Source organism: Balearica regulorum, chromosome 5 (genome assembly GCF_011004875.1).
Source record: "Balearica regulorum gibbericeps isolate bBalReg1 chromosome 5, bBalReg1.pri, whole genome shotgun sequence".
In the NCBI taxonomy this organism is placed as follows: Eukaryota; Metazoa; Chordata; class Aves; order Gruiformes; family Gruidae; genus Balearica; species Balearica regulorum.
The window spans coordinates 42,918,009-42,938,743 of NC_046188.1; the positions used below are offsets into that span (position 1 = coordinate 42,918,009).

General features: G+C 42.8%; 1 protein-coding gene across 1 annotated transcript in view; it reads left to right on the forward strand.

Moving 5' to 3' along the window:
- The first annotated feature begins 560 nt into the window (after positions 1-560).
- LOC142602058 (transmembrane protein 263-like) overlaps positions 561-20,735 on the forward strand; it is a 205,848-nt gene continuing 185,673 nt past the window's right edge. The window contains exons 1-2 of the mRNA XM_075754492.1: positions 561-859; positions 17,491-17,581. Coding sequence (XP_075610607.1) covers positions 653-859; positions 17,491-17,581 — 298 coding nt within the window. The 5' untranslated portion in view covers positions 561-652. The remainder of the gene's footprint in view (positions 860-17,490; positions 17,582-20,735) is intronic.

The window sequence follows — 20,735 nt, forward strand, 5'->3', positions numbered from 1 at the left end:
CCAGGCTCTTTCACCTTCGCTCTTCAGGTGAAGCAGCCGCAGTGGGTGAAGCCGCAGCTGCAGGCCGGAGACATGCTGCATTGGCCAAGGAAGGCCAAAGACATGCTGCATTGGCCGATGAAGGCCAGAAGCGTACTGCATTGGCCAAGGAAGGCCGGAGGCACGCTGCATTGGCCGAGGATAACGTTGACAGCCCCGACCTCTCCTCCTAAGTCAGCACTTGACTAGGAGCCGTGAGACGATGGCAAGCGTAGAGTGAGGCCAGAGCCCAGAGAACAGGCTCCTCATCTTGGCCAAACCTTCCTTGTTTGACTTATGGCTGGTTCAATTCATCTCCCTTTGCTGCATTACTATGGGATATACAAAGGAAATTTGAGGTAGTGAATACGTTACAATTTGTGAAGCACTTCAATGTCAAATGTCAGGAAGTGTTTTTTACTACAGTGTGGCTGGTGGGGTTTCTCAGTGTGGGCTGCCCAGAGACCTGGCTTCGTTGGAACTTCTCGGCTCTGAATCTCTGGGAGCATTACCAAAACCCCACGCACGCTCCCGCGGCCGCCTGCCCCGGCAAGCCGAGACCTCGGCGCTGGGATTTACCGCGGGGACAGAAAGACACAGGCGGGCTGACCACACAGTAGCGATCCCTGCCAAGATGGCGGCGCCGACCCCCACGCTTCCTCTTCCGGCCGGGGTTGCCATGGCGCTGCCCCCCCTCGGCCCACCCTTCCCCCTCCCGCCGGTGTGTGTTTACATCGGGCAGGAGGAGCCGGAGCCCCAGCGCCGGGGGAGACGGGGACGTAGCCGACGGCCGCCCGCCCTCCATCCCGCCGGGCGGTGCTCCGGGAGACGCGGCATGAAGGTGATGCTGGCGGCTGTCACCGGGGCGAGGCGGGAGATTCCCGCCGGCGGGGGTCGACTGGGCCGCGGCGGCTCCCGGTGCCTGGGGGGGGGTGTGTGGGATGGTTGAGGGGTAGGGGCCGGGCCCGAGGCGGTAACCAGCGGCGGGTGGTGGTGGCGGCCGCTTGCTCTTCTAATGAAGTATAACTTCCAGAAGCTTCTAACTTCGTGGGGGATGCGGTGCTGCTCCTTGGAAACGTCTCCCAGGGAAGATTTCCCCCCGTCTCTCCATTAAAACCCGGATCGTTTCTTGCGGCACCGTGACTGGAAGGGGGCAGCGGGGGAGGCTGCCCGCTCCTGCTCTGGGCCGGTGTCTCTGCAGAGAAATCGTCCTATTTTCCCGGGCTGCTTCCCTCAGGCTCATAATCTTGTAGGCGTTTTTCCTCCCCCAGCAGCCGCGGGGGTTCGTGCTGTTGGTATGGCACCGGGAGAAGCTCCGGCGCTCACCTGTGCGGCCGCTCTCGCAGGCCTTCCGAGAGCGTGGGGGAGATCGTCGCCTTTCTCCTTAGTTTGCTGTGGAAAACTATTAGAATAGAAACGGGCTAACCCGCGCCGGCTGGTAGCTTCTGCTTCGTGGGTGAGGTGGATGCCGAGGCTATAAAAGTAGCAATATCCTAGCTCTCAGCTGAGAGATTGTCTCTTCAGTTGTGTTGGTTAGGAGTCAGCAGTGCTGTGGTATTGTTTTTCTTCCCATTATGCTCTGTCAGTTCTCTTTAATTTGCAGGTGTAGGACTTTTGTGAAACGGTTCCCTCTCGTTTGCAACCTGAAACACAAGGCACACCAGGCATTCCCCGTCTCCTGAATTTGTCTAGCAGTAAAAATATTATTGATCAGCTAGATTGTAAGCTTTTTGAGGGAGAAACTGTACGTAGCTATAGTCTGTACCTATTGTGATGGAGAAATTTGGCTCAGGCCTTCCTGGAAGCCTCTGAGCCAAGTAAGTATGTGTAAGAAGTGCCCCGGCTTGTGCAGGGTTTGGGTTCGGGGCAGCGCACGTGTGTCTGTCACTCAGGTGAACTATTGTGCCTCTGCACAAGGGGCTCAGCTGTGAGCGACTGCACAGCGGACAGATGAAAGGAAAGGGACAGTTTCCAAGTGCGTGAAATAAATATATATAAAAAGAATGTTTCCTTCTATGCAGTGTTATTTTTTTGTTTTGCATTTGTTCAAAGCCTGACAGTAAAGAGTATTTTTTTTTTTTTTCTCTCTGAATGCTTGTTAGTTCAAATAGTGTGGGATAACAAAAAATATGTGAGACAGTTATTGGTAAACAGTACTATGGCTCCGGGTGAGTTGTTGACTTACACTACAAAACAGAAACCTCAGAGTGCGGGCTGAACAGAACATCCAGCTTGAGGCCCAGACTGAAAAGATTTCCTTCAGGTTCTCTTTTATTGCATGCAGAGTAAACAGCTGATTATTCTTGCTAAGCCCATTACTTCAGCTAAATTCCTCTTTTGCCCCACTAGAGTGGGGAAAGCTCGTGGCTATTTTAGATGGGCTCACTCAAAATACAGCAAGATTTGAGTGGAGTGATGTTCTGATTGCAACTCTCAGCCACCAATTACCGTCCCACAATGCAGGATGTTTCTGGTATTATTCTGTTGTGGCTGAACACTGGATTTCTCAGGTCTTAAGCAGCACTGGAAAATGTGCTTATGTCCTTGCTAACAGAGCCTCTTCACACCTTATCGTCAACTGGTGAATGAATTGGGGCATTAGGATAGTCCCTGATGGCTACCTGTTCCAGTTACTGCTGCAGTGACTGCTTCTAATGCTGCTCCTGTCACTGCTCTAACTTAAATCCAAAATCAGAGGAATGAAAGGCATTGAGAGTGTCAGGTCATACTGAAGTTCTTGTTTGGGAAAGCAAGCTCAAGATGTGATTTCAGTGAGGTAGCTGCTCCCCTTTTTATTGAATTGTTTTTCCAAAGTAGAATGAGAGCTTGTCGTGCTTCGGCATGTGCAAGTTATGTATTTTGAGATAAGACAGGTGTCATAAATGTGACATTTTCCTTTGAGAAACTTATAGCTATATTTAAGAGAGCAAATGTGAACTTCTTGCCTATTTTTCTGTTTTTTTCACTGCTTGTATTACTTGATGTTGGCAGATGAATCCTAGAGATGAGGTAAAGGCAAGGTATTTTGAAGATGAACCATCAAAACTTATGGAAAGCCTATGTAAATATTTCTCTTGCTTGTATTCACAGACAGCCTTGCTCCTGAAGGATGTCATGGATGTCCTGACAAAACTTGATGTATATGTAACTTTTTTTTTCTTTCACATGTCTCTGATCCTGTTTAGCAGGGCTCTTGACAGTTGAAATGAAAAGTACTTGGGAGAGAAACAGGTTATAAAAAAAGATGAGACAAAGATACTGCTTTCTATGGAGTATATAGTAATCTTTTTTTTTTCCTGGCATGTAGTCCTAAATTTGTTACAGGAAGCAGGAGGAGAGTGAATGTAAGTGACAGAGTAAAAGGAAACACGGACTGTATATTCTGTAGATAATTCTGACTTCAATATTTGCCTACGATTGGTCACATCAGGTTTTCTTTATTGGGGAACTACCTTACAAACTTTCTGGTGATTTTCTTTTCCCAGTGTTTCAGCTGAATTTCGGAGACATGGGAAGAGGTTACATGCCTTCAAAGTTCTGGGCAAGGTACATGCTTACATTGGTGAGGGCAGTAGTAGAGCTCTTAAACGCTTTCTTCAAAACAAATGTTGTTGCTGGTTGAACTTAAGGGAAGACACAGAAGTGGCTTGTGCTTGTGTTAGCAAATCTTACAATCTTAATGCTTCTGCAGAGCTGCCTAAAGTCTAGTGCAATTCTTGGGCTTCCTTTCAATCTAAAAAATCATTTTGGAGGGAAAGCCTGTGCACCTTTCAGATCTGCAAAAGGCAGCCACTACCAAAAGTATTGCTGCCAGAATTAATTTTTACTTTTAAGTTGTGTTGCTTGTGTTCATTTTCTCTATCCGATGGCTGTTTAGTTGCTGAGAAGTAACTCTGGTTGGAATCTTGTATGCAGCAAGTTGTGATCTTATGCTTCTCACAGTTAGTTTGGAAGACAATGAGGTCCCTATGAAGCCAGAAATAAAAGGGGCATTATTGCTGGCAGTGCTTCTGGCTGTCAAGTTTAAGGCATGTGGGCAAGGTGTGAAATTGGAGAGCTTGATAATACCAGAAGGTGTAGTGTTTGTTCTGTAAAGTAAACATTTTATCTGAAATGTTTCTCCTTTAAAACACTACAACAATAAATGCATAGAACAACAAGCAGCACTGATCTAAAAGACCTTTGATCTGAGTTCAGAACTCATTCGTAAGGAAGGAAATACTTAACTAGCCATCAACAAAACCAATTTTAAATTTGATAAATACATCATATTACAATCTCCCAGCTAATTCAGAAATGCGTGAACTTTTGCAGAAAATGAATTTTGAAATTCCTTGAAATAATTTGAAATTATTTGAAACAAGGACACAGAAATAAGTTTCAAACTGTTCCAGTGACACTTCTTGTGACTCTTTCGTGGGGGGAGCGTTCATATTTTTCAAGCTGAGTACATGTTTATATATTTTGAATTCCAGTTGTATTGTAGAAATGACTATGTTCTAGCTGTAAGAGCACTTGGAAAAAATTAGTTAAATTTCAACTCATCAAAGCTAAACCAGAAGTTGTGTGCTTTTAAGGAACTAAGTGCATGGAAGTCAGGTAATTCAAGTAGGCTATATGAAACCACTGTTACAGAATACTGCTTAATGCGTCTGTCCATGAGTGGGTTTTTGGTTTTGTTTTTGAAATTGTGACCCTACTGAGGGGGTCACAATGGAAAGGGTACTACTTTTTAAGTCTGTAGCATGGTTAAGAAAATCTTAATGACCTGTGTCATATAGGCCTAGATTATTAAGCAAAGGACTTCTCATTTTTATTTCAAATTTCTCATGCTGTCTGCAGCTTTCTGGAGTGGCACTTCCACCTCTCATTAGGAAAATGGAAAACGTTCATTCTACGGAGTGCATTATCTTGTTTCTTAAAGCTAGCATTAATCATTAAATCCCCCTCTCAAGGACCAAGCTGGAGAAGATACATTTATACTACGTGTGCTAGTTGTAGTTATATAGAAAGTGCAATAAAACTGCAGGTCATTAAGTCTTATTATTGCTTGCTTTTGGCTCATCAGCTCAACTGAGTGAATTTGTTTTCCCTAAAGTCTCTGTTGAGGGACAGTAAATGACTGACAGGATGTAGGAAGGCTTCTTCCCACTGAAATTACCTAAATCAGTGCATGGTCAGTTATCACTATGAGTTAATTCATATGTTTGAGATATCATTATTGGTAATTACTGAATTGCTTTCAGATTGGTTTGCTGTGATGCAGGGCCATGCTTTGGTCCTACATCATTCTGTCATATTCCTCCTCTCTGTTTCAGAGTCTGTTAGGTGTTTCTGCAATGACTGTTTTTCCTATGTATTAGCCTGCCCCCAGCATTAAAGATTGCTGATGTTTGAGTTATGCTGTGCGATGACACTTTGCCTTCATGTGAGGTCTTTTTTCCAAACAAATGCAATTCAGCACAGTCAGCTTTTGAATATGAACAGTGTTCTGGACAAGGCATACCCTGCCTTCTGGAGGTATGTAGTTTAAACTAGAATTGACAGAAAATTATGCAGCTTCTTTTGTGGTAACTTTTCAGCCTTCACACTGCTGCATGGTGTCCTTTTGAGAATTACACTGGTTAATCTGCTGGGAGTGAGGAGTGTTCTCTTTGGGCCAGGTCAGTACATGATCAAATACAGTGTGGTTTGTTTGGTTTGTTTTTTTTAAAAAAACCACTCTTACCTACTAAACCAATGTTAGCACAGAAAGAAAGTAAAATTCAGATGGAAAATAAATGGTCGATCAAGACAACATTCCATACAATAATTAATTCAAAATCCAGAACTGTCTGAACTACCACTGAGTAGACTGTATTGGCTTTTTGCTATATAAATGGTGTTATCTGCCCCATATAAAGTGTGAATGTAAAAAGTGTAAACCAGGCTGTTTGCTGGCTTGCTGAATGGAGAATAGATGGTGGTGTCATTAGTGCTGTTGAAAAGTTATTTATGCCATGTAAGCCCTAATTAGAATTACTTGCAGTACAAAGTTGTTTTAGTGCTGTAGAAATAGGATTTGGCTCTTCTGCTGAGAGCAATAGAACTCAATCTTGATTTGGAATTCGCAACATTAAAACCTGCTCTCGTTGCCTCTCTCCTCCAGTCCTGTTGTCAAGGCAAAATTAAGCATTGTTAAAATTGTAGCCTCCCTAATATGTTTGTCCAAATGCAGAAAAGAGGAGCAAGTAATCTAAGCAACTTTTCTAGTTCTTTCTTACAGCGTACTTTGAACAAAGTGCTATAATTTTACACTACTGTCATCCTCAGCATTTCTATTTCTGTACTTTCCTTTAGTGTTCTAGGGGATTTATAACTGCAACTCAAATTCCCCTTGGGCTGAAACCTGGCACAGAAGCTCTCATTATGAGCGAACCTTGTTTTGCAAAATTAAAAGCAAAGCATCCATCAAGAGGCTTTCTTAAACCTACAGGAAAGAAAAAAAAAAAAAAGTTTATGACTGCAGATCAATTTTTTTCTCTCTGCTGGAAAAATCCAGTGGACTTTGGAAACCTCTAAGGTATGGGTGTGCAATCAATAGCGATGGCAGATTCAGTGGAATGTTCCTATTACATTTAGAAAATTTTAAATGAAAGTCTTAATCACCCAATATGCTGAAAATTCATTGCTGAAATAAAAGCTGCAGCTGCAACGGATACCTGCCTAACAAAAAGGTACACTGATAGTTTTAAACTCATTTCCACTGTCTGAGTGTGCTTATCTGAGCAGCAGTGTATAAGGACATGGTTGGGTACTTAAGTGCTTCAGCTGAAGTATCTGTAGACCCTCAGCTCCCTGGAAAAGGGAGTCGTCATACTGAACTACTTACCCAGTGCCTGCTCGTTTAAAATCTTTTTTTTTTTTTTTTTTTTTTTAACAAACCAACCCCTTGTTTTCTGTAGGAATTGAGGCTTTATGTAATTGTGTAGAAGTAGAAAGGACATTCTGAGCCACAGGCCACTTTCAAATATGAAAGATGGAATAATTTAATTTGATAAAACATGAAATATCAAAGGTAAGTTCTGAGGAACTTTATAACAGTGATTGGATAGAGAGAGTTCCCAAATTAACACTGTCATTAATGATGTCATTGTGGGAAAGCCTGATGAAGTTCAGCTTCATTGTTACTGGATCTGACAAGCCCTTTGGCGCCTGCACACATTCAGCCCAGTCATAATGTGTATTGTCTCTCACCCACTTTGAGGAAGTGAACCTGGGATGAGAAGAGCTGGGTTTTTTTTTGTGGGTTTAGGAAGGGGCAAAGTATGCAAATGTGCAGGGAACTGTGTGATTTTTTGTCTTGCGGGCATGCAGTAAGCATTCTTTAAATGTAATGCAAAAATAGTTAATGCTTTCACTAAGATACTTTAAAAATATCATTGTAGTTTCCCAAAGCACTTAACAAACTGTCCTATTCTTGGGGATTACGTCACTTGTTTCTTCCCACAGACCCACTGAGTCTTGTAATTCTTTAGGGATGCATCTGTGCTTTGTAGTTATCAGTTAAGATGTATTCGGTGCTATATAAAAAAGGGGTTGGACCTGTGCTGAGAAAGCTTATGAGTGAAATCAGATATGGAAGGGTGAAGCCTGCGCTGCCGCTAATATTCCTCTGCTAAATTGCTTTATTGGACTTGTGCCTCCATAGAATACCCAGTCTGAAAGGCAGTGTTAGGCAGGACAGAGGACATGTGATTTAGGTTGGGTGTTGATTTGTGTAGAATGAAGTAGGTCTGACATTGTGGGCTCCTAAGGAGAGGCTTTATTTACCAGGAATGAGGCAGTTTTGAATGGTGAAAGAAGTGAGATTCTAGGCTCAAGTCCAGAATGGAAATAAATGTGAAGATGAATGTCAGAAAGGAAAAACTGGAGTGAAGTGTTCAGAAGCAAGAATGGAAATATGAAAATCTCAGTCAGGAAATAAATAATGTTTTCACTTGAAAATGCACAAGGAAAGTAGTAGTTAAAGCTGCAGATTTTAGAATAATTTCTAAAGAGTAGTGTCAGAACTGAGACACTAAACTGCTGCTGAAGTCATGACTGTGGGCTTTATGTTCCTCCAGCTTCTTTTCTGCAAGGGGGAAATGATTACTAATAAAATTCAGTATAATGGAGAAGAGCGTTCATGTTGTGAGTTTTCTTTCGGTTTTGCTTGTGTGTGGGATTTTTTTTTAAAATTTTTTAGAAGACTGTGTTTCTAGGGGTTGAGCAGCAATGACAAGAAGGAACAGAATTGTAAGATACATGCTTCTCCTTGGTTGGGAACCGCAGTAAAGTGTCTTTCTATTAGTAGTCATGAACTGAAGGAAATGGAAACTTGAAATTATTTGCCCCAAACTCCATTCAATTTCAGTAAGAATTTTTCACAGGATGGATTCTTTTTTTATCTTTTATTTCCACTCCCCTCTTCCCCCCTGCCTCCTCCCCCGCCTTATTGCTGCTCTTGGCCTTTGTTTTGGGCTTTTGTTTTTTGGTATTCATTAGCCTAATCCTGGCTCAGTGATCAGTCAATTGACTACTTTGGTTTAAGATTATGTACCATAATTAATGTAATGCTAAGTACAGAGATAGAGTCTAAACGGCCTAAAAGCAGTGGTGGTGGTGCAGGGTAGGTTGGTTTTTTTTTGGTTGTTTCAAGATGGTTTGTAGGGACTTTTTACAAACCTTAGCCATTTCCAGTGTTGACTTACCTGTTGGGGCATTTGCAGTGACAGTCTCATGTCACTGTTGACTTATGTGTAAAATGGGCCAATAATGGTTGCCCCGTGTTGGGGTTGCTCCTGAACTATGTGGGTTTTTTGAGTACTTAATAGTCTGCTGAGACTGAGTTAGTATAGGCTGGTTTTATGATTGACCATGCTGAAATCATTTGTTAATACAAATGTGGTTATAAATGCAGCTCTTAGTTTCAGTGTCATAAACATAACTCAGTACCTTGTGGAAAATACTGACCCTCACTGGATAGGAACCTTCTTCCTGTGGTGGGTTGATCCCAGCTGGAGGCCAGGTGCCCACCACAGCCGCTCTATCACTGCCCTGCTCAGCTGGACAGGGGAGAGGAAATATAACAAAAGGTTTGTGGGTCGAGATGAGGACAGGGAGAGATCACTCACCAATGACCATCACGGGCAAAGCAGACTCAACTTGGGGAAATTAATTTAATTTAATTTCTTACCAATCAAAACAGAGTCGAGTAATGAGAAATAAAACCAAATCTTAAAAACATCTTCACCCCACCCCTCCCTTCTTCCTGGGCACAACTTCACTCATGATTTCTCCACCTCCTCCCCCACCAGTGGTGCAGGGGGATGGGGAGTGGGGCTTGTGGTCAGTTCATCACACGGTGTCTCTGCCGCTCCTTCCTCCTCAGGGGGAGGACTCCTCACACTCTTCCCCTGCTCCAGCGTGGGGTCCCTCCCACGGGACACAGTCCTCCAGCAATTTCTCCAACGTGAGTGCTTCCCACAGGCTGCAGTTCTTCATGAACTGCTCCAGCGTGGGTCCCTTCCATGGGGTGCAGACCTTCAGGACCAGACTGCTCCAGCGTGGGTCCCCCACGGGGTCACAAGTCCTGCCAGCAAACCTGCTCCAGCGTGGGCTCCTCTCTCCATGGGGCCACAGGTCCTGCCAGGAGCCTGCTCCAGAGCGCACTTCCCCCGGGGTCACAGCCTCCTTCAGGTGTCTCCACCTGCTCCAGCGTGGGGTTCTCCACGGGCTGCATGTGGATATCTGCTCCACCATGGACCTCCATGGGCTGCAGGGGGACAGCCTGCCTCACCATGGTCTTCCCCACAGGCTGCAGGAGAATCTCTGCTCTGGCACCTGGAGCACCTCCTGCCCCTCCTTCTTCACTGACCTTGGTGTCTGCAGAGTTGTTCCTCTCACATCTCCTCACTCCTCTCTCTGGCTGCATATGCTGCTGCTATTTTTTTTCCTCCTCCTTAATGTTATCCCAGAGGCGCTACCAACGTGGGTGATGGGCTTGGCCCATCAGCAGTGGTGTCTGTTGGCACAAAACAAGCACAGTATAACTCTGCGTGAATCAAAGGCCACAAGGACCCTTTGAGGCCACTCAGTCCAGGTTCTGCTAGTCCAGGTATTAATGTCATAGGTTAGCTTTTTTTAACCTAAAATTTGCTGCCTTTCCCCCATTACACACGTGCCCTTGTTAGAATACTGTTTTGAAAGCAGACTTTATGAATCACACAGGCACTACTGATGGTTTATTATCAGTTCATGGGAGAAGCTGGAGTCCGAGGAAATGTTGCTAATGACCCAAACTATCCTTTGATGTGAAGGTTTGTGATGAAGATGGAGCACCTCCTGCCCCTCCTTCTTCACTGACCTTGGTGTCTGCAGAATTGTTTCTCACATCTCGCTCCTCTCTCTAGCTGTAAAAAAACTGTTGCTCCTGGGTTTTGTTTTTTTTCTCCTTCTTAACTATATTATCCCAGAGGCGCTACCAGCGTTGCTGATGGGCTTGGCCTTTGCCAGTGGCGGGTCTGTCTTGAAGCCAGTTGGCATTGGCTGTATCAGACGTGGGGGAAGCTTCTAACAGCTTCTCACAGAAGCTACCCATGTAGCCCCCCTGCTACCAAAATCTTGCCGTGCAAACCCAGAACATTCCTTACTGTCATGAATGGATTTATCACAGCATTTGTAAAATATAGAGTCTTTACATGTACTGAAACTATGAGCATATCACTTAAGTTCTAGTCAGAGTTATTCTCAAAAGTGTTATATCCCATGGAAAAGCATGAAGTGTCATCTGAAATGCTTGTAACTGATTTATCACACTTGTTTGGTTCAGTACTGTCATTTCTCTCAGTCAATAGCCTTCTGTGAAACACAGTTTGAGACAGCAAATGAACACTAATTTACTGGGTCAGAGCAACCCGTAATAGCTGAGTTAAACTGCACTGTAAGGGCAGTAGTCGTACAATGTAATAAGAACATAGGGTAATATGTTCCTCAGGCAGTTTCTGTGAGAATCCCTGTAGGTTTTTTCTCTTGATCTTTATCATTTTCTTTGTTTATACAAAGCTTTTCAGCTTCCTTGTAGTTCACTGAAACTGTTGGGAGGGACCGAGTGAGCTACCTTGGGACTGGCACATCCATAACTTCAGTTTGGAAGAGTGGGCATTGCCTCTGCTTGAGGTGACTTGTTTCTGGTCAGCTTAGATCTTGTTCTAAAATACGACATATAAAAATTGCCACTATATCTTAATAGTGCTCACAGTCAGAAACTCATCAGTTGCTGAAAAGAATTGTACGATGTGCTTGCTTGTGAGAGCAGGGACTGTCTCTGGAGATCCAAGAGGTTTTTCTTAGTTACATGTTCCTAGGCTCTGTGCCATAACCTAACTATTCATGTAATAATACCTCTTTAAATCTGTGCTTCTCCAATGGCTCTAGTGAGGAATGAAACCACATTATCAATTAAAAAGGCTATACAAACCCCAAATAATTGAAACCAATATTGTACAGTTAATAATCTACTGATATTTCTGAACTGTTGATACATTTTCCTGCATCCTAGATGCTCCTAGAGGGAGCATCAAAGCAAAAGCAACATGTGTGCATTACTTCTGCCATGGCTGCAGCTCAAGAGGATTATTATAGAATTGCTGGACACTCCATGGCTGCTTATCTGCAAGCCATTAACTTACACAGTTATGTGTATCCCATTCGCTTATTCATCTGTCAAGGATCCTTAAGAATGAAAAAAGAAATGTAACTGATGCTTCATTCTTGAAATAATAGTGTAAAAAAAATAATTTGAGACCAACAACTTTAACGTAGTTATAAATTGTTGTAGAAGACAATTTCCTGGAATTTTTGATTGCTGTAGATTACTGTGCTGCCAGAACTGCAGATATCTCAAGTATTGATTACCAAGCTTTGCAGCAGACCTGGTAAATTGAACTCAGCAGATATAACTAAAAAAGCAATGGATGTGCTAATATAAGATATAAAGGCGTTGTAAAGAGCCTTTGTAATCTTGTTAATAATACCTCTCAGTGTTTGAGCCTGAAGTATTACTGCTAGATATGGATACAGGAACCTAGGAGCTCATCTACTGTTAACCGTTTTACATTTTAATTACTTGGTGAAATTCAATACCAACACTGTGCACGCTTATTCACTGGTCTCAGCAATTAAACTGATACGTTGAAATCTGATAAACACAGATGTTTATGACACTACTTCTTCTAGAGGCTCCCTATATTATAGGTGATTATATATAGTGATAAGATATCAATGCAATTAAGAACTTGGGTTATTCTGTAGAAAACATTTCTAACTTCATTTTAGAAACTAGGAAGTCTCCAGATTTTGAGGTTTCTTCAAAACAATTCTTGGAAAAGTTAAGTTTGTGGTTACTTGACGTGCTGTGCTTCAGTCTATACTGTTTTAAATTTTTAACATTAAATGTTGAAATAAAGAAATTGTAAATCAGATTTTTTGGGTTTTTTTTAAAGATTCTCAGAAAATACAGGAAATGCATACCAAATACAGCTCAAAATATACTGTTGTGATTATTTTTGAGTAGTGAAAAAAAATCTTCAAAGATTCTGTCCATTTCTGTTAGAAATTAAGAACGTTCTATAAAAGTGTTAACCTTGGATTGTGTATTTTTCTTCTGTGGGATTCCAGTAGCAAGTGTTAGAGTTTTGAATTGGAGGGAAGTAGGTGATGGCAAACAGCATCTCAGCCGTGGACTTCATAGTGGTCTGTAATGGGCTCTGTTTTCCTCACAGCTAGATTTGTTAATACTAGCTTAGGGCTAAGGTTGACCTTCAACTAAGATAACCCGTTACTTCTGGGTAAGTATTGTTAATGATAACCACCACACCGGAGTTGTATTGCTAGTGAACACTGAGTAGTATAGTTCATGCATAAGGGAAAAAAACATAAAGCCATGTCTCAATTTTGATGGCATTTTGCATCTTCTTTGTATTTATATAGACAACAACTATAACTCAAAGAAACATCACTTTCATGGATTGTTGTTGGGAGAAGCCACTGAGCAGGTTTGTCTCATTGTAGCAAAGTGAGACTACTGACTATTTTGAAGAAGGAAAGACAATGTTTTTCTTACTGGCTATTCCTTAATCCCTGGAAGTCGGATTGTCTCCTTGGGCAGTGTTGTGGATGGGGTAATGCACTTCACTCACAAGACAGAAGCAACAATATGTTTATTGGTATAAAACAATGATTTAACAAAGTTTGATAGTAAATGGAACAGTTGTTTTAACAAGATTCAATGGCAAGGCACACTGAATTATTTGCTGCATGGAGGACAGGGTCAGATGAAACTGTCAGGGAGACCCTCCCGTTGAGTCACAAGGTTCAGAGGGGACCCCCTTGCTCTCTAAACTCCTCAGAGGAATCTAGGTGCGGCTGGATCCAATCCTAGTCTTGGACTTGGTCAATGGTTTATGTCTAAAGAATTATATGTGCACAGTCAATCTAAGATATGATTTTAGCACAGCTTCAAAGTTTAGGATGCTGTTAGTCACTTACCAAGAATCTGTTGTGGTAGGGAATCTCTCAACTTCGAGGAGTAATTTACTCAAGGGGAGATCCCGATGTGCAGCCTGCTGCCATGCAGGAGAGCTCAACGGGCCCTGGACTGTCCACTATTGATAGTGTAAGATGATTGACTTACAGTCATTCTGGGTCACTGTTCCAGACAGCCCTTGGCTACTGTGTTGCCATCCATCCCCCAAAGTCCAGCTTGGGCTGGATGCAGCCATCGCAGCCCCCACTGGTGTTATTAAGTGGGGGAGAGGAGGAACACACTGCCACAGGCACCAAATAGTAAGGACTTAAGCTTTCCCTTCTGCAGAGGGTTGTGTTACTGTTTGGGGTTTTTGTTTGGTTTCTTTTTCTTTTTTTTTTTTTTTAAATTAAAATAACGTTGGTGTTACAAATTCAAGACCACGTCTAGTTTAGTTCTTATAGTTGCGGTTCAGAATGTTTGCAAGGCAAATATCGGTACCTCATGTCCTACATGTCTACAACATTTATATGGAAATAAATGTTCTGATTTGGTATACTAATGTAGCCTCATTTTCTCCTTTCTCTCTCTGTAGCATTAATGTGTAGGAAAGAAATGTATATAAATATATTGCCTGTGGTTGTAGAAACTTCTTCAAATATATACTCTGTATTCAATTTGTTGCTCCTATCCAGAATTGTTCACACATTCTTAAAATCTAGATCGCATTATTTAGGTGAAATGAGGAGATGGTTAGACCTCAGTCTTGATAACTAATTCCTGGGTTTGATTTTTAATTGGACCAAGTCAGGCAACTTACTATTTTTTCATCTGTCCCCTGTGGTAAAAATATTTTTTTTTCTCCTTTCTATGGTAGCTACTACAAGGCACAACAACATTTGAACTGTTCATTGACCAAAGGTGGGCAGTATTGATACCAGGTGCTTTTAAATGAGGAGAAGTAAATAGCTTAGGTAAAGCTTGCATAGTCATGGTAGAAATCAAGGTTGCAACGGTGGCACTAACACGATAGGCTAGTACACTTCACCTGGGTGGTCTGTTTTTCCCTGCTGTCAGACTTCTGAAAACAGTGTGGTGGTACCTGTTTTCATGTCCATTTTGTTAAAAAAAATGGGGAATGGATGAAGATATAAGTTACTTGTGCAAAGGAAGAAATTTAAAGAGGGTGTTAGTCTTTATAATGTGCAAATGAGGAAACGGAGAAAGTATGCAGTGCTCTTGGGGGTAACCTTGCAGTTACAGAGTTTGGAAAGTATGAAAATAAATACTGCAGCTTTGATGCTATGAGCCCTTTTTCTTCCTGAGTTTAAATAATAAAGTCTTGCAAGCTGTTGATGTACAAGTGTTTAAGCTGGCTTCTATAACCTTCCAGCTGCATATGTTAATACACATTATCAGATAGTTCAGACTACAAACCCATTCCTGCTTTCAAAGTGCAAAAAAGCCTTGTTGCCTAATGCATGCTAAGTTTCTGATTTCACTCTTTACTGTACTGGCATTCCAAAAGAAGTTGGTTGTTTTTTTTTTTTTTTAAGAACCTCCATAGCTATGCCTAGTGTTTATTCTGCCATTATTTTTATTTTTTTTAAAGGGGGGAGAGAACAGACAGTGTTGTAGTTTTTTTTTTCTTTCATAGTTTGAAACTGAAAAAGCATCTACACTTTTACAGCTCCACAAGTCATGAAAATATTGTGTGTGCAAAGTGAGTTCAGCAGCTTTAATACAAGTGAATGCTCTCTAAGTCTACAAATCTGATAACTCTGCTCACATCTGTCCATCAGCAACGTTGCAGGCCCTTTCCAAGACCCTGATGGTTGGAAAGTGGAAATGCAAAACTTTGGAGGGCAGTCCAGTAGTTTTTCAGGAGTTGTTAGTTTAGCGTGTTACACATGCAGGCACAAATGCACCTATAGGGGCACATCAGGGAAAACTATGTGGTCAGTGGACCTGAATGGGTTAGAAGATTGTAAACAAGTTTGCTTTGTCTTCCTTTGAAAAATGAGGTGTGGGACTATTAGTATAACCCATATTGATCTCCTGTATTGAAGAGGGCACAGACACTTCAGAATCGCAGAATGGCAGGGGTTGGAAGGGACCTCTGGAGATCGAGTCCAACCCCCCTGCTAAAGCAGGATCACCTAGAGCAGGTTGCACAGGATCGCATCCAGGTGGGTCTTGAATATCTCCAGAGAAGGAGACTCCACAGCCTCTCTGGGCAGCCTGTTCCAGTGCTCTGTCACCCTCAGAGCAAAGAAGTTTTTCCTCATATTCAGATGGAACTTCCCATGTTCCAGTTTGTGCCCGTTGTCCCTTGTCCTGTCACTGGGCACCACTATGAAGAGTCTGGCCCCATTCTCTTGACATCTGCCCTGTAGGTATTTGTACACGTTGATAAGATCCCCTCTCAGTCTTCTCCAGGCTAAGCAGACCCAGCTCTCTCAGCCTTTCATCATACGAGAGGTGCTCCAATCCCCTAATCATCCTTGTAGCCCTCTGCTGGACTCTCTCCAGTAGTTCCCTGTCTTGAACTGGGGAGCCCAGAACTGGATACAATACTCCAGATGTGGCCTCACCAGGGCAGAGTAGAGGGGGAGGATAACCTCCCTCGACCTGCTGGCGACACTGTTCTTAATGCCCACCAGGATACCATTGGCCTTCTTGGCCATGAAGCGCATTGCTGGCTCATGCTTAACTTGTCCACCAGGTCTCCCAGGTCCTTCTCTGCAGAGCTGCTTCCCAGCAGGCCAGCCCCCAACCTGTACTGGTGCATGGGGTTATTCCTCCCTAGGTGCAGGACCCTGCACTTGCCCTTGTTGAATGTCATTGAGTTCCTCTCCACCCAACTCTTTAGTCTGTCCGGGTCTCATTGAATGGCAGCGCAGCCAGTGTGTTGGTGGCTCCTCCCAGTTTAGTATCGTCAGCAAACTTGCTGAGGGTACACCCTGTCCCTTTGTCCAGGTTATGGATGAATATATTGAATAAGACTGGACCCAGTACTGACCCCTGGGGCACACCGCTAGCTACAGGCCTCCAGCTAGACTCTGCGCTGCTTATCACAACTGGGCTCTGCCATTAACCAGTTCTCAAACCAACTCACTGTCCACTCATCCAACTCACACTTCCTGAGGTTGCCTATGGGTATGTTACGGGAGATGGTGTCAAAAGCCTGACTGAAGTCAAGGTAGACATCATCTACTGTTCTTCCCTATCCACCCAGCCAGTCATGCCGTCGTAGAAGGCTATCAGATTGGTCAGGCATGATTTACTCTTGTGAATGCACGTTGACCACTCCTGATAACCTTCTTTTCCTCCACTTGCTTCTTGATGACCCCCAGAATGAGCTGTTCCATCACCTTTCCAGGGATGGAGGTGAGGCTGACTGGCCTGTAGTTTCCTGGGTCCTCCTTCTTGCCCTTTTTGAAGACCATAGTGATACTGGCTTTCCTCCAGTCCTCAGGCATCTCTCCTGTTCTCATTCTCAAGAATCTAGTCTTGGTAAAACAAACAAAAAATTGGATATTTTTCCTGAAAATTCCAAGTGAAGATGTATCTGCTGCTGCCCTTGGTAAATGGGGATTTGAATTTATTATTGCATTGTGTGTTTTAGAAATAGTAATTTAGAAATTGTGCTTCACTGTTCAGTTCCTGGTTTTTAGTGTACTTAGACCCTTGTAACTTTGCTTGCTAACTTGAAGAGCCCTTTCCCCCCCCCCCCTTTTTTTCCCTCCCCACTTCCTGTAAGTAGTTCGACTGCAAGCAAATCTCCCAGCAGCTTGCTTTCTCATCAGCTAAAGTGAGCTCCTTGTGTCCTTACTGTCTGGCATATTATTTAATCCTGTAATTATTTCTCTGGTTCCTTTCTGAACTTTCTCCAATTTCCCTCCTCTTGCTGTTCTGTTCTGCAGGGACCGAGCTTAGAAACACAGATGGTGGAAGACGAAACTGAGACAACAAGTGAAGAACTGCCGCCTCATCTGCGGGAAGAGCCTCCTGAAGGTACAGTACTAGCAGTCAATATAAACTCGGCATTAAACTGAGGAAAATGTTCTGGCCAAGGAAGTCTTACTTTATCTCTGTCTCTCTCTCTCTCTCTCTTTGACTTGAGAGCCTATGCCTGCCTATTTTCTGGGAAGGATAAAACTTTGTCAGTGGTGACAGCTGAGCCAATCTCCCAGCCAGAGGTCTAGCCAGCCCCTAAGCCTACTTTTGCATTCAGAGAAAGCTGCACTCACTGAGGTGCGGACATTGTTCTGCATTCTCTTTAACAATATGGTTTCTGATTAAAATTGTCCTGCTTGATCATCCTGTCTGTAGGCTTAGGAATAAAATGCCTCCTCTATTGTCTTGTTTGTGATGTTTTGAGCCGTCATTAGGGAAGGCTTCCTAAGTAGTCATCTTTTCTCTCTCCTTACCTCTCTGCAGCATCTTGCTGTTGAAATTGTCCCCAGCAGAGACTTGTCAAAGTTAGGTATTCTAGTGATTTTGTTTCTTTCCGCCATCTCTCTTGGAAGCCAGTTTAGCCATCTGAGGAGGAGGCAGTGAGATGCTGTCAGTCAGTAGGAGGCTCAAAAATGCCAATTTTAATTAAAAACCTTGTTTGCAATGACATGCCCTGGATTTATACAGGGAACGGATTTTTTCCCCACTGTGTATGTGTTGCAGACGTATATATGCAGCAAAATAGGTGTTGCTTTCTTTCGAATAGAAGCTGCTAACATTGCTGCAAGTGATGGTATGTTTTGAGCTGTCTCCACTTCAGTTTTAAAACACAATCACTTATAATCATTATGGATGGCTTAAACAACCCAGAGATTGCTGAGGTTCTTATTAGCAGCTTTCTGTTAAAATACCATGACATGTCTCTGGGAAACATAAATGTGTTTTATATTTTTCCTTTAAGGGAATAAGATGCTGATACAGCATTTGTACTGACAGTGATTCTTTAAGGGAATATGAACCAAATAGATGGTTTTAAGAATTTTCTGCTCCATCCCTTCTTGTTGAGCATTCTGTTATAGTTTTCTCATTAAGTTGTAATTTCTTGTTTTCCTATTTCATATACTCTGTGTTGGTAATTACAGTATATAGAGGTAAGTGAAACGTGGGTTTCTTTTTGCAACTTTTATAAAGCCAGAAGGAAATAAATGTGGAAGACGTTGTGATTACTATATATATATACACAGAGGATATAATCTTGATTATTTTTTTTCTCTTCCCCCCCCGACACTTCTTTGTAACTAATGCCAAGTCAGCATGTAATGACAATACATTGTTGAAGAAAGAACTCTGGTTACTAGCCTGAGCTGATGATTACATGAGTGTACAGACCATATCCTGAAACACAGGAGATCATCTTGCCTCATCAATTTATTGGGAGTAGTCTTAGATTTTGGACTATGGCTTTGAATAGTGTAATCAGAAGTTGTTTTTTTTTAATGTGGCTAAGTATTTTTGCACACCAAGTTTTATAATTGGAAGTGTTTTGCTTCTGCCTGCAACCCTGCTGGTTTGAATGATGATGAAAAATGTCACTATTTAATATTACACTTCTGTGACTTGTTAGGTGGTCTAGGAGGAGTATGTGCTCTGGATATCTCCACTTTTCTAGGGTGAGGAAAAAGAACTGTAGTGGTTAAGCAGTGGTACAGTTGATACTGTGAGTTCTTTTAAAATCTGAGCTCAGTATGTACTTTTTAAATTTACAGTGATGTTAAGAGTAGCAAAATAGGAGGGATATTGAGAGCACAAATGAAACTAGAGTCTGCTTGGGACAAAAGACAGAAAAATTGCTCCTGAAATAGAGCCATTAGGATTATGCTGAAATTATAGCTGACTCTGTGTGTTAGTGGAGCTGAGTAACAGGAGTCTTGCTTAGAAGCTGCTGTCTACCACCATATACCAACCGGAATTACTGTGAAGATTGTGTAGTCACAGGAGTGATTACAAATACCCCATTAAAGAAAGAGATCTCTGAAGTTCTTTTCATATTAAATACCATTAAGCACTATGTTCTTGTTGCTGCTCTTCTACTGATTTCTCCTTTCTTCTGATAGCACTTTCCTAATTAAATCAAATGCTTTGCAATAAATAAATAAATAAACCATGTTGTCATGACTGCTGCACTCTTGTTTCCTGGGATCTATGAATTGGAGGCTGTGTCTGCTTGCCTTCTGGTAATGAGCGCATGAGGGATGGAAAGCTCTCCAGAGTCCGTGTCCTTCTAGTACAATCTATTATTTCACCAGACTGCATCATAGTGACTTTGTTTTCTAGCTTGTGCTGCGTATTTACTCCCCTTCTGAATGGAGGGGAACTGGAAGCACTGTGCTGTATAAATATTGCAGTAAAATAAAAGGTTACCATTCAGGGGTTGTCATGTTTCTGAAGTGTTGCAGTATGGCCTCCTACAAATCAAGGGCCAATTTTACACGTCCATCATGTACGTAAGTGTCTTGAGTAAGCATGTGTGTGAGTAACAAGTAGGATAGGATAGCAAACGTTGCTTTCTGGTCACAGCCTGTCAGTGTTTGAGATGAGCAAGTTTTGTGGTTTAACAAGGAGATTAACCGGGAAATCCCTGAAAAGTAACAGGCAGAGGTTACTATTTTGTGTAATGGGAATTCATTTTTTCATCTTCTGTCAAAGTTGACTTTTTTGCTATTAAAATAAGCGAGGGGAGTAAATGAGTAAAAAATAGAGCTGGCACCAGATCCTGTGATAATAGATGTCAAAAAAGGACTTTATGTTCCATAATGAAGTTGTGTTATCATCAGAGGCGTTGGGATTCTGTGCCCTGTCTTGACACGAGGGGGAGAAAGGAAGCTCTGGCCAGCGAGGCGCAGGCTGTAGCCGCGTACGCGGAGGTCTCGGTGCCTGCGGAAGGGGCTCCGCCGGGCCGGCAGAGCAGGGGCGGCGTCCCGGGGCGCGGGCCGCGGCCGCGGGAGGGCGCTGCAGGCCCGGCAATGCCGCCGCCGCTTCCCCGGCTCACGGCGAGGCGGCCCCGCTGCCGGGGATTTGACGGGCTCCGGCTGTGTAAAGCCCAGTTGCAGGCATCCCGGCGAACAAGAGGAAGTATTTAAACCTATTAACTCCTTTCCTGTAAGCTACTTTGGGATATTACAAGGGTAGCTTTCCGCACTTTCTGCCTCAG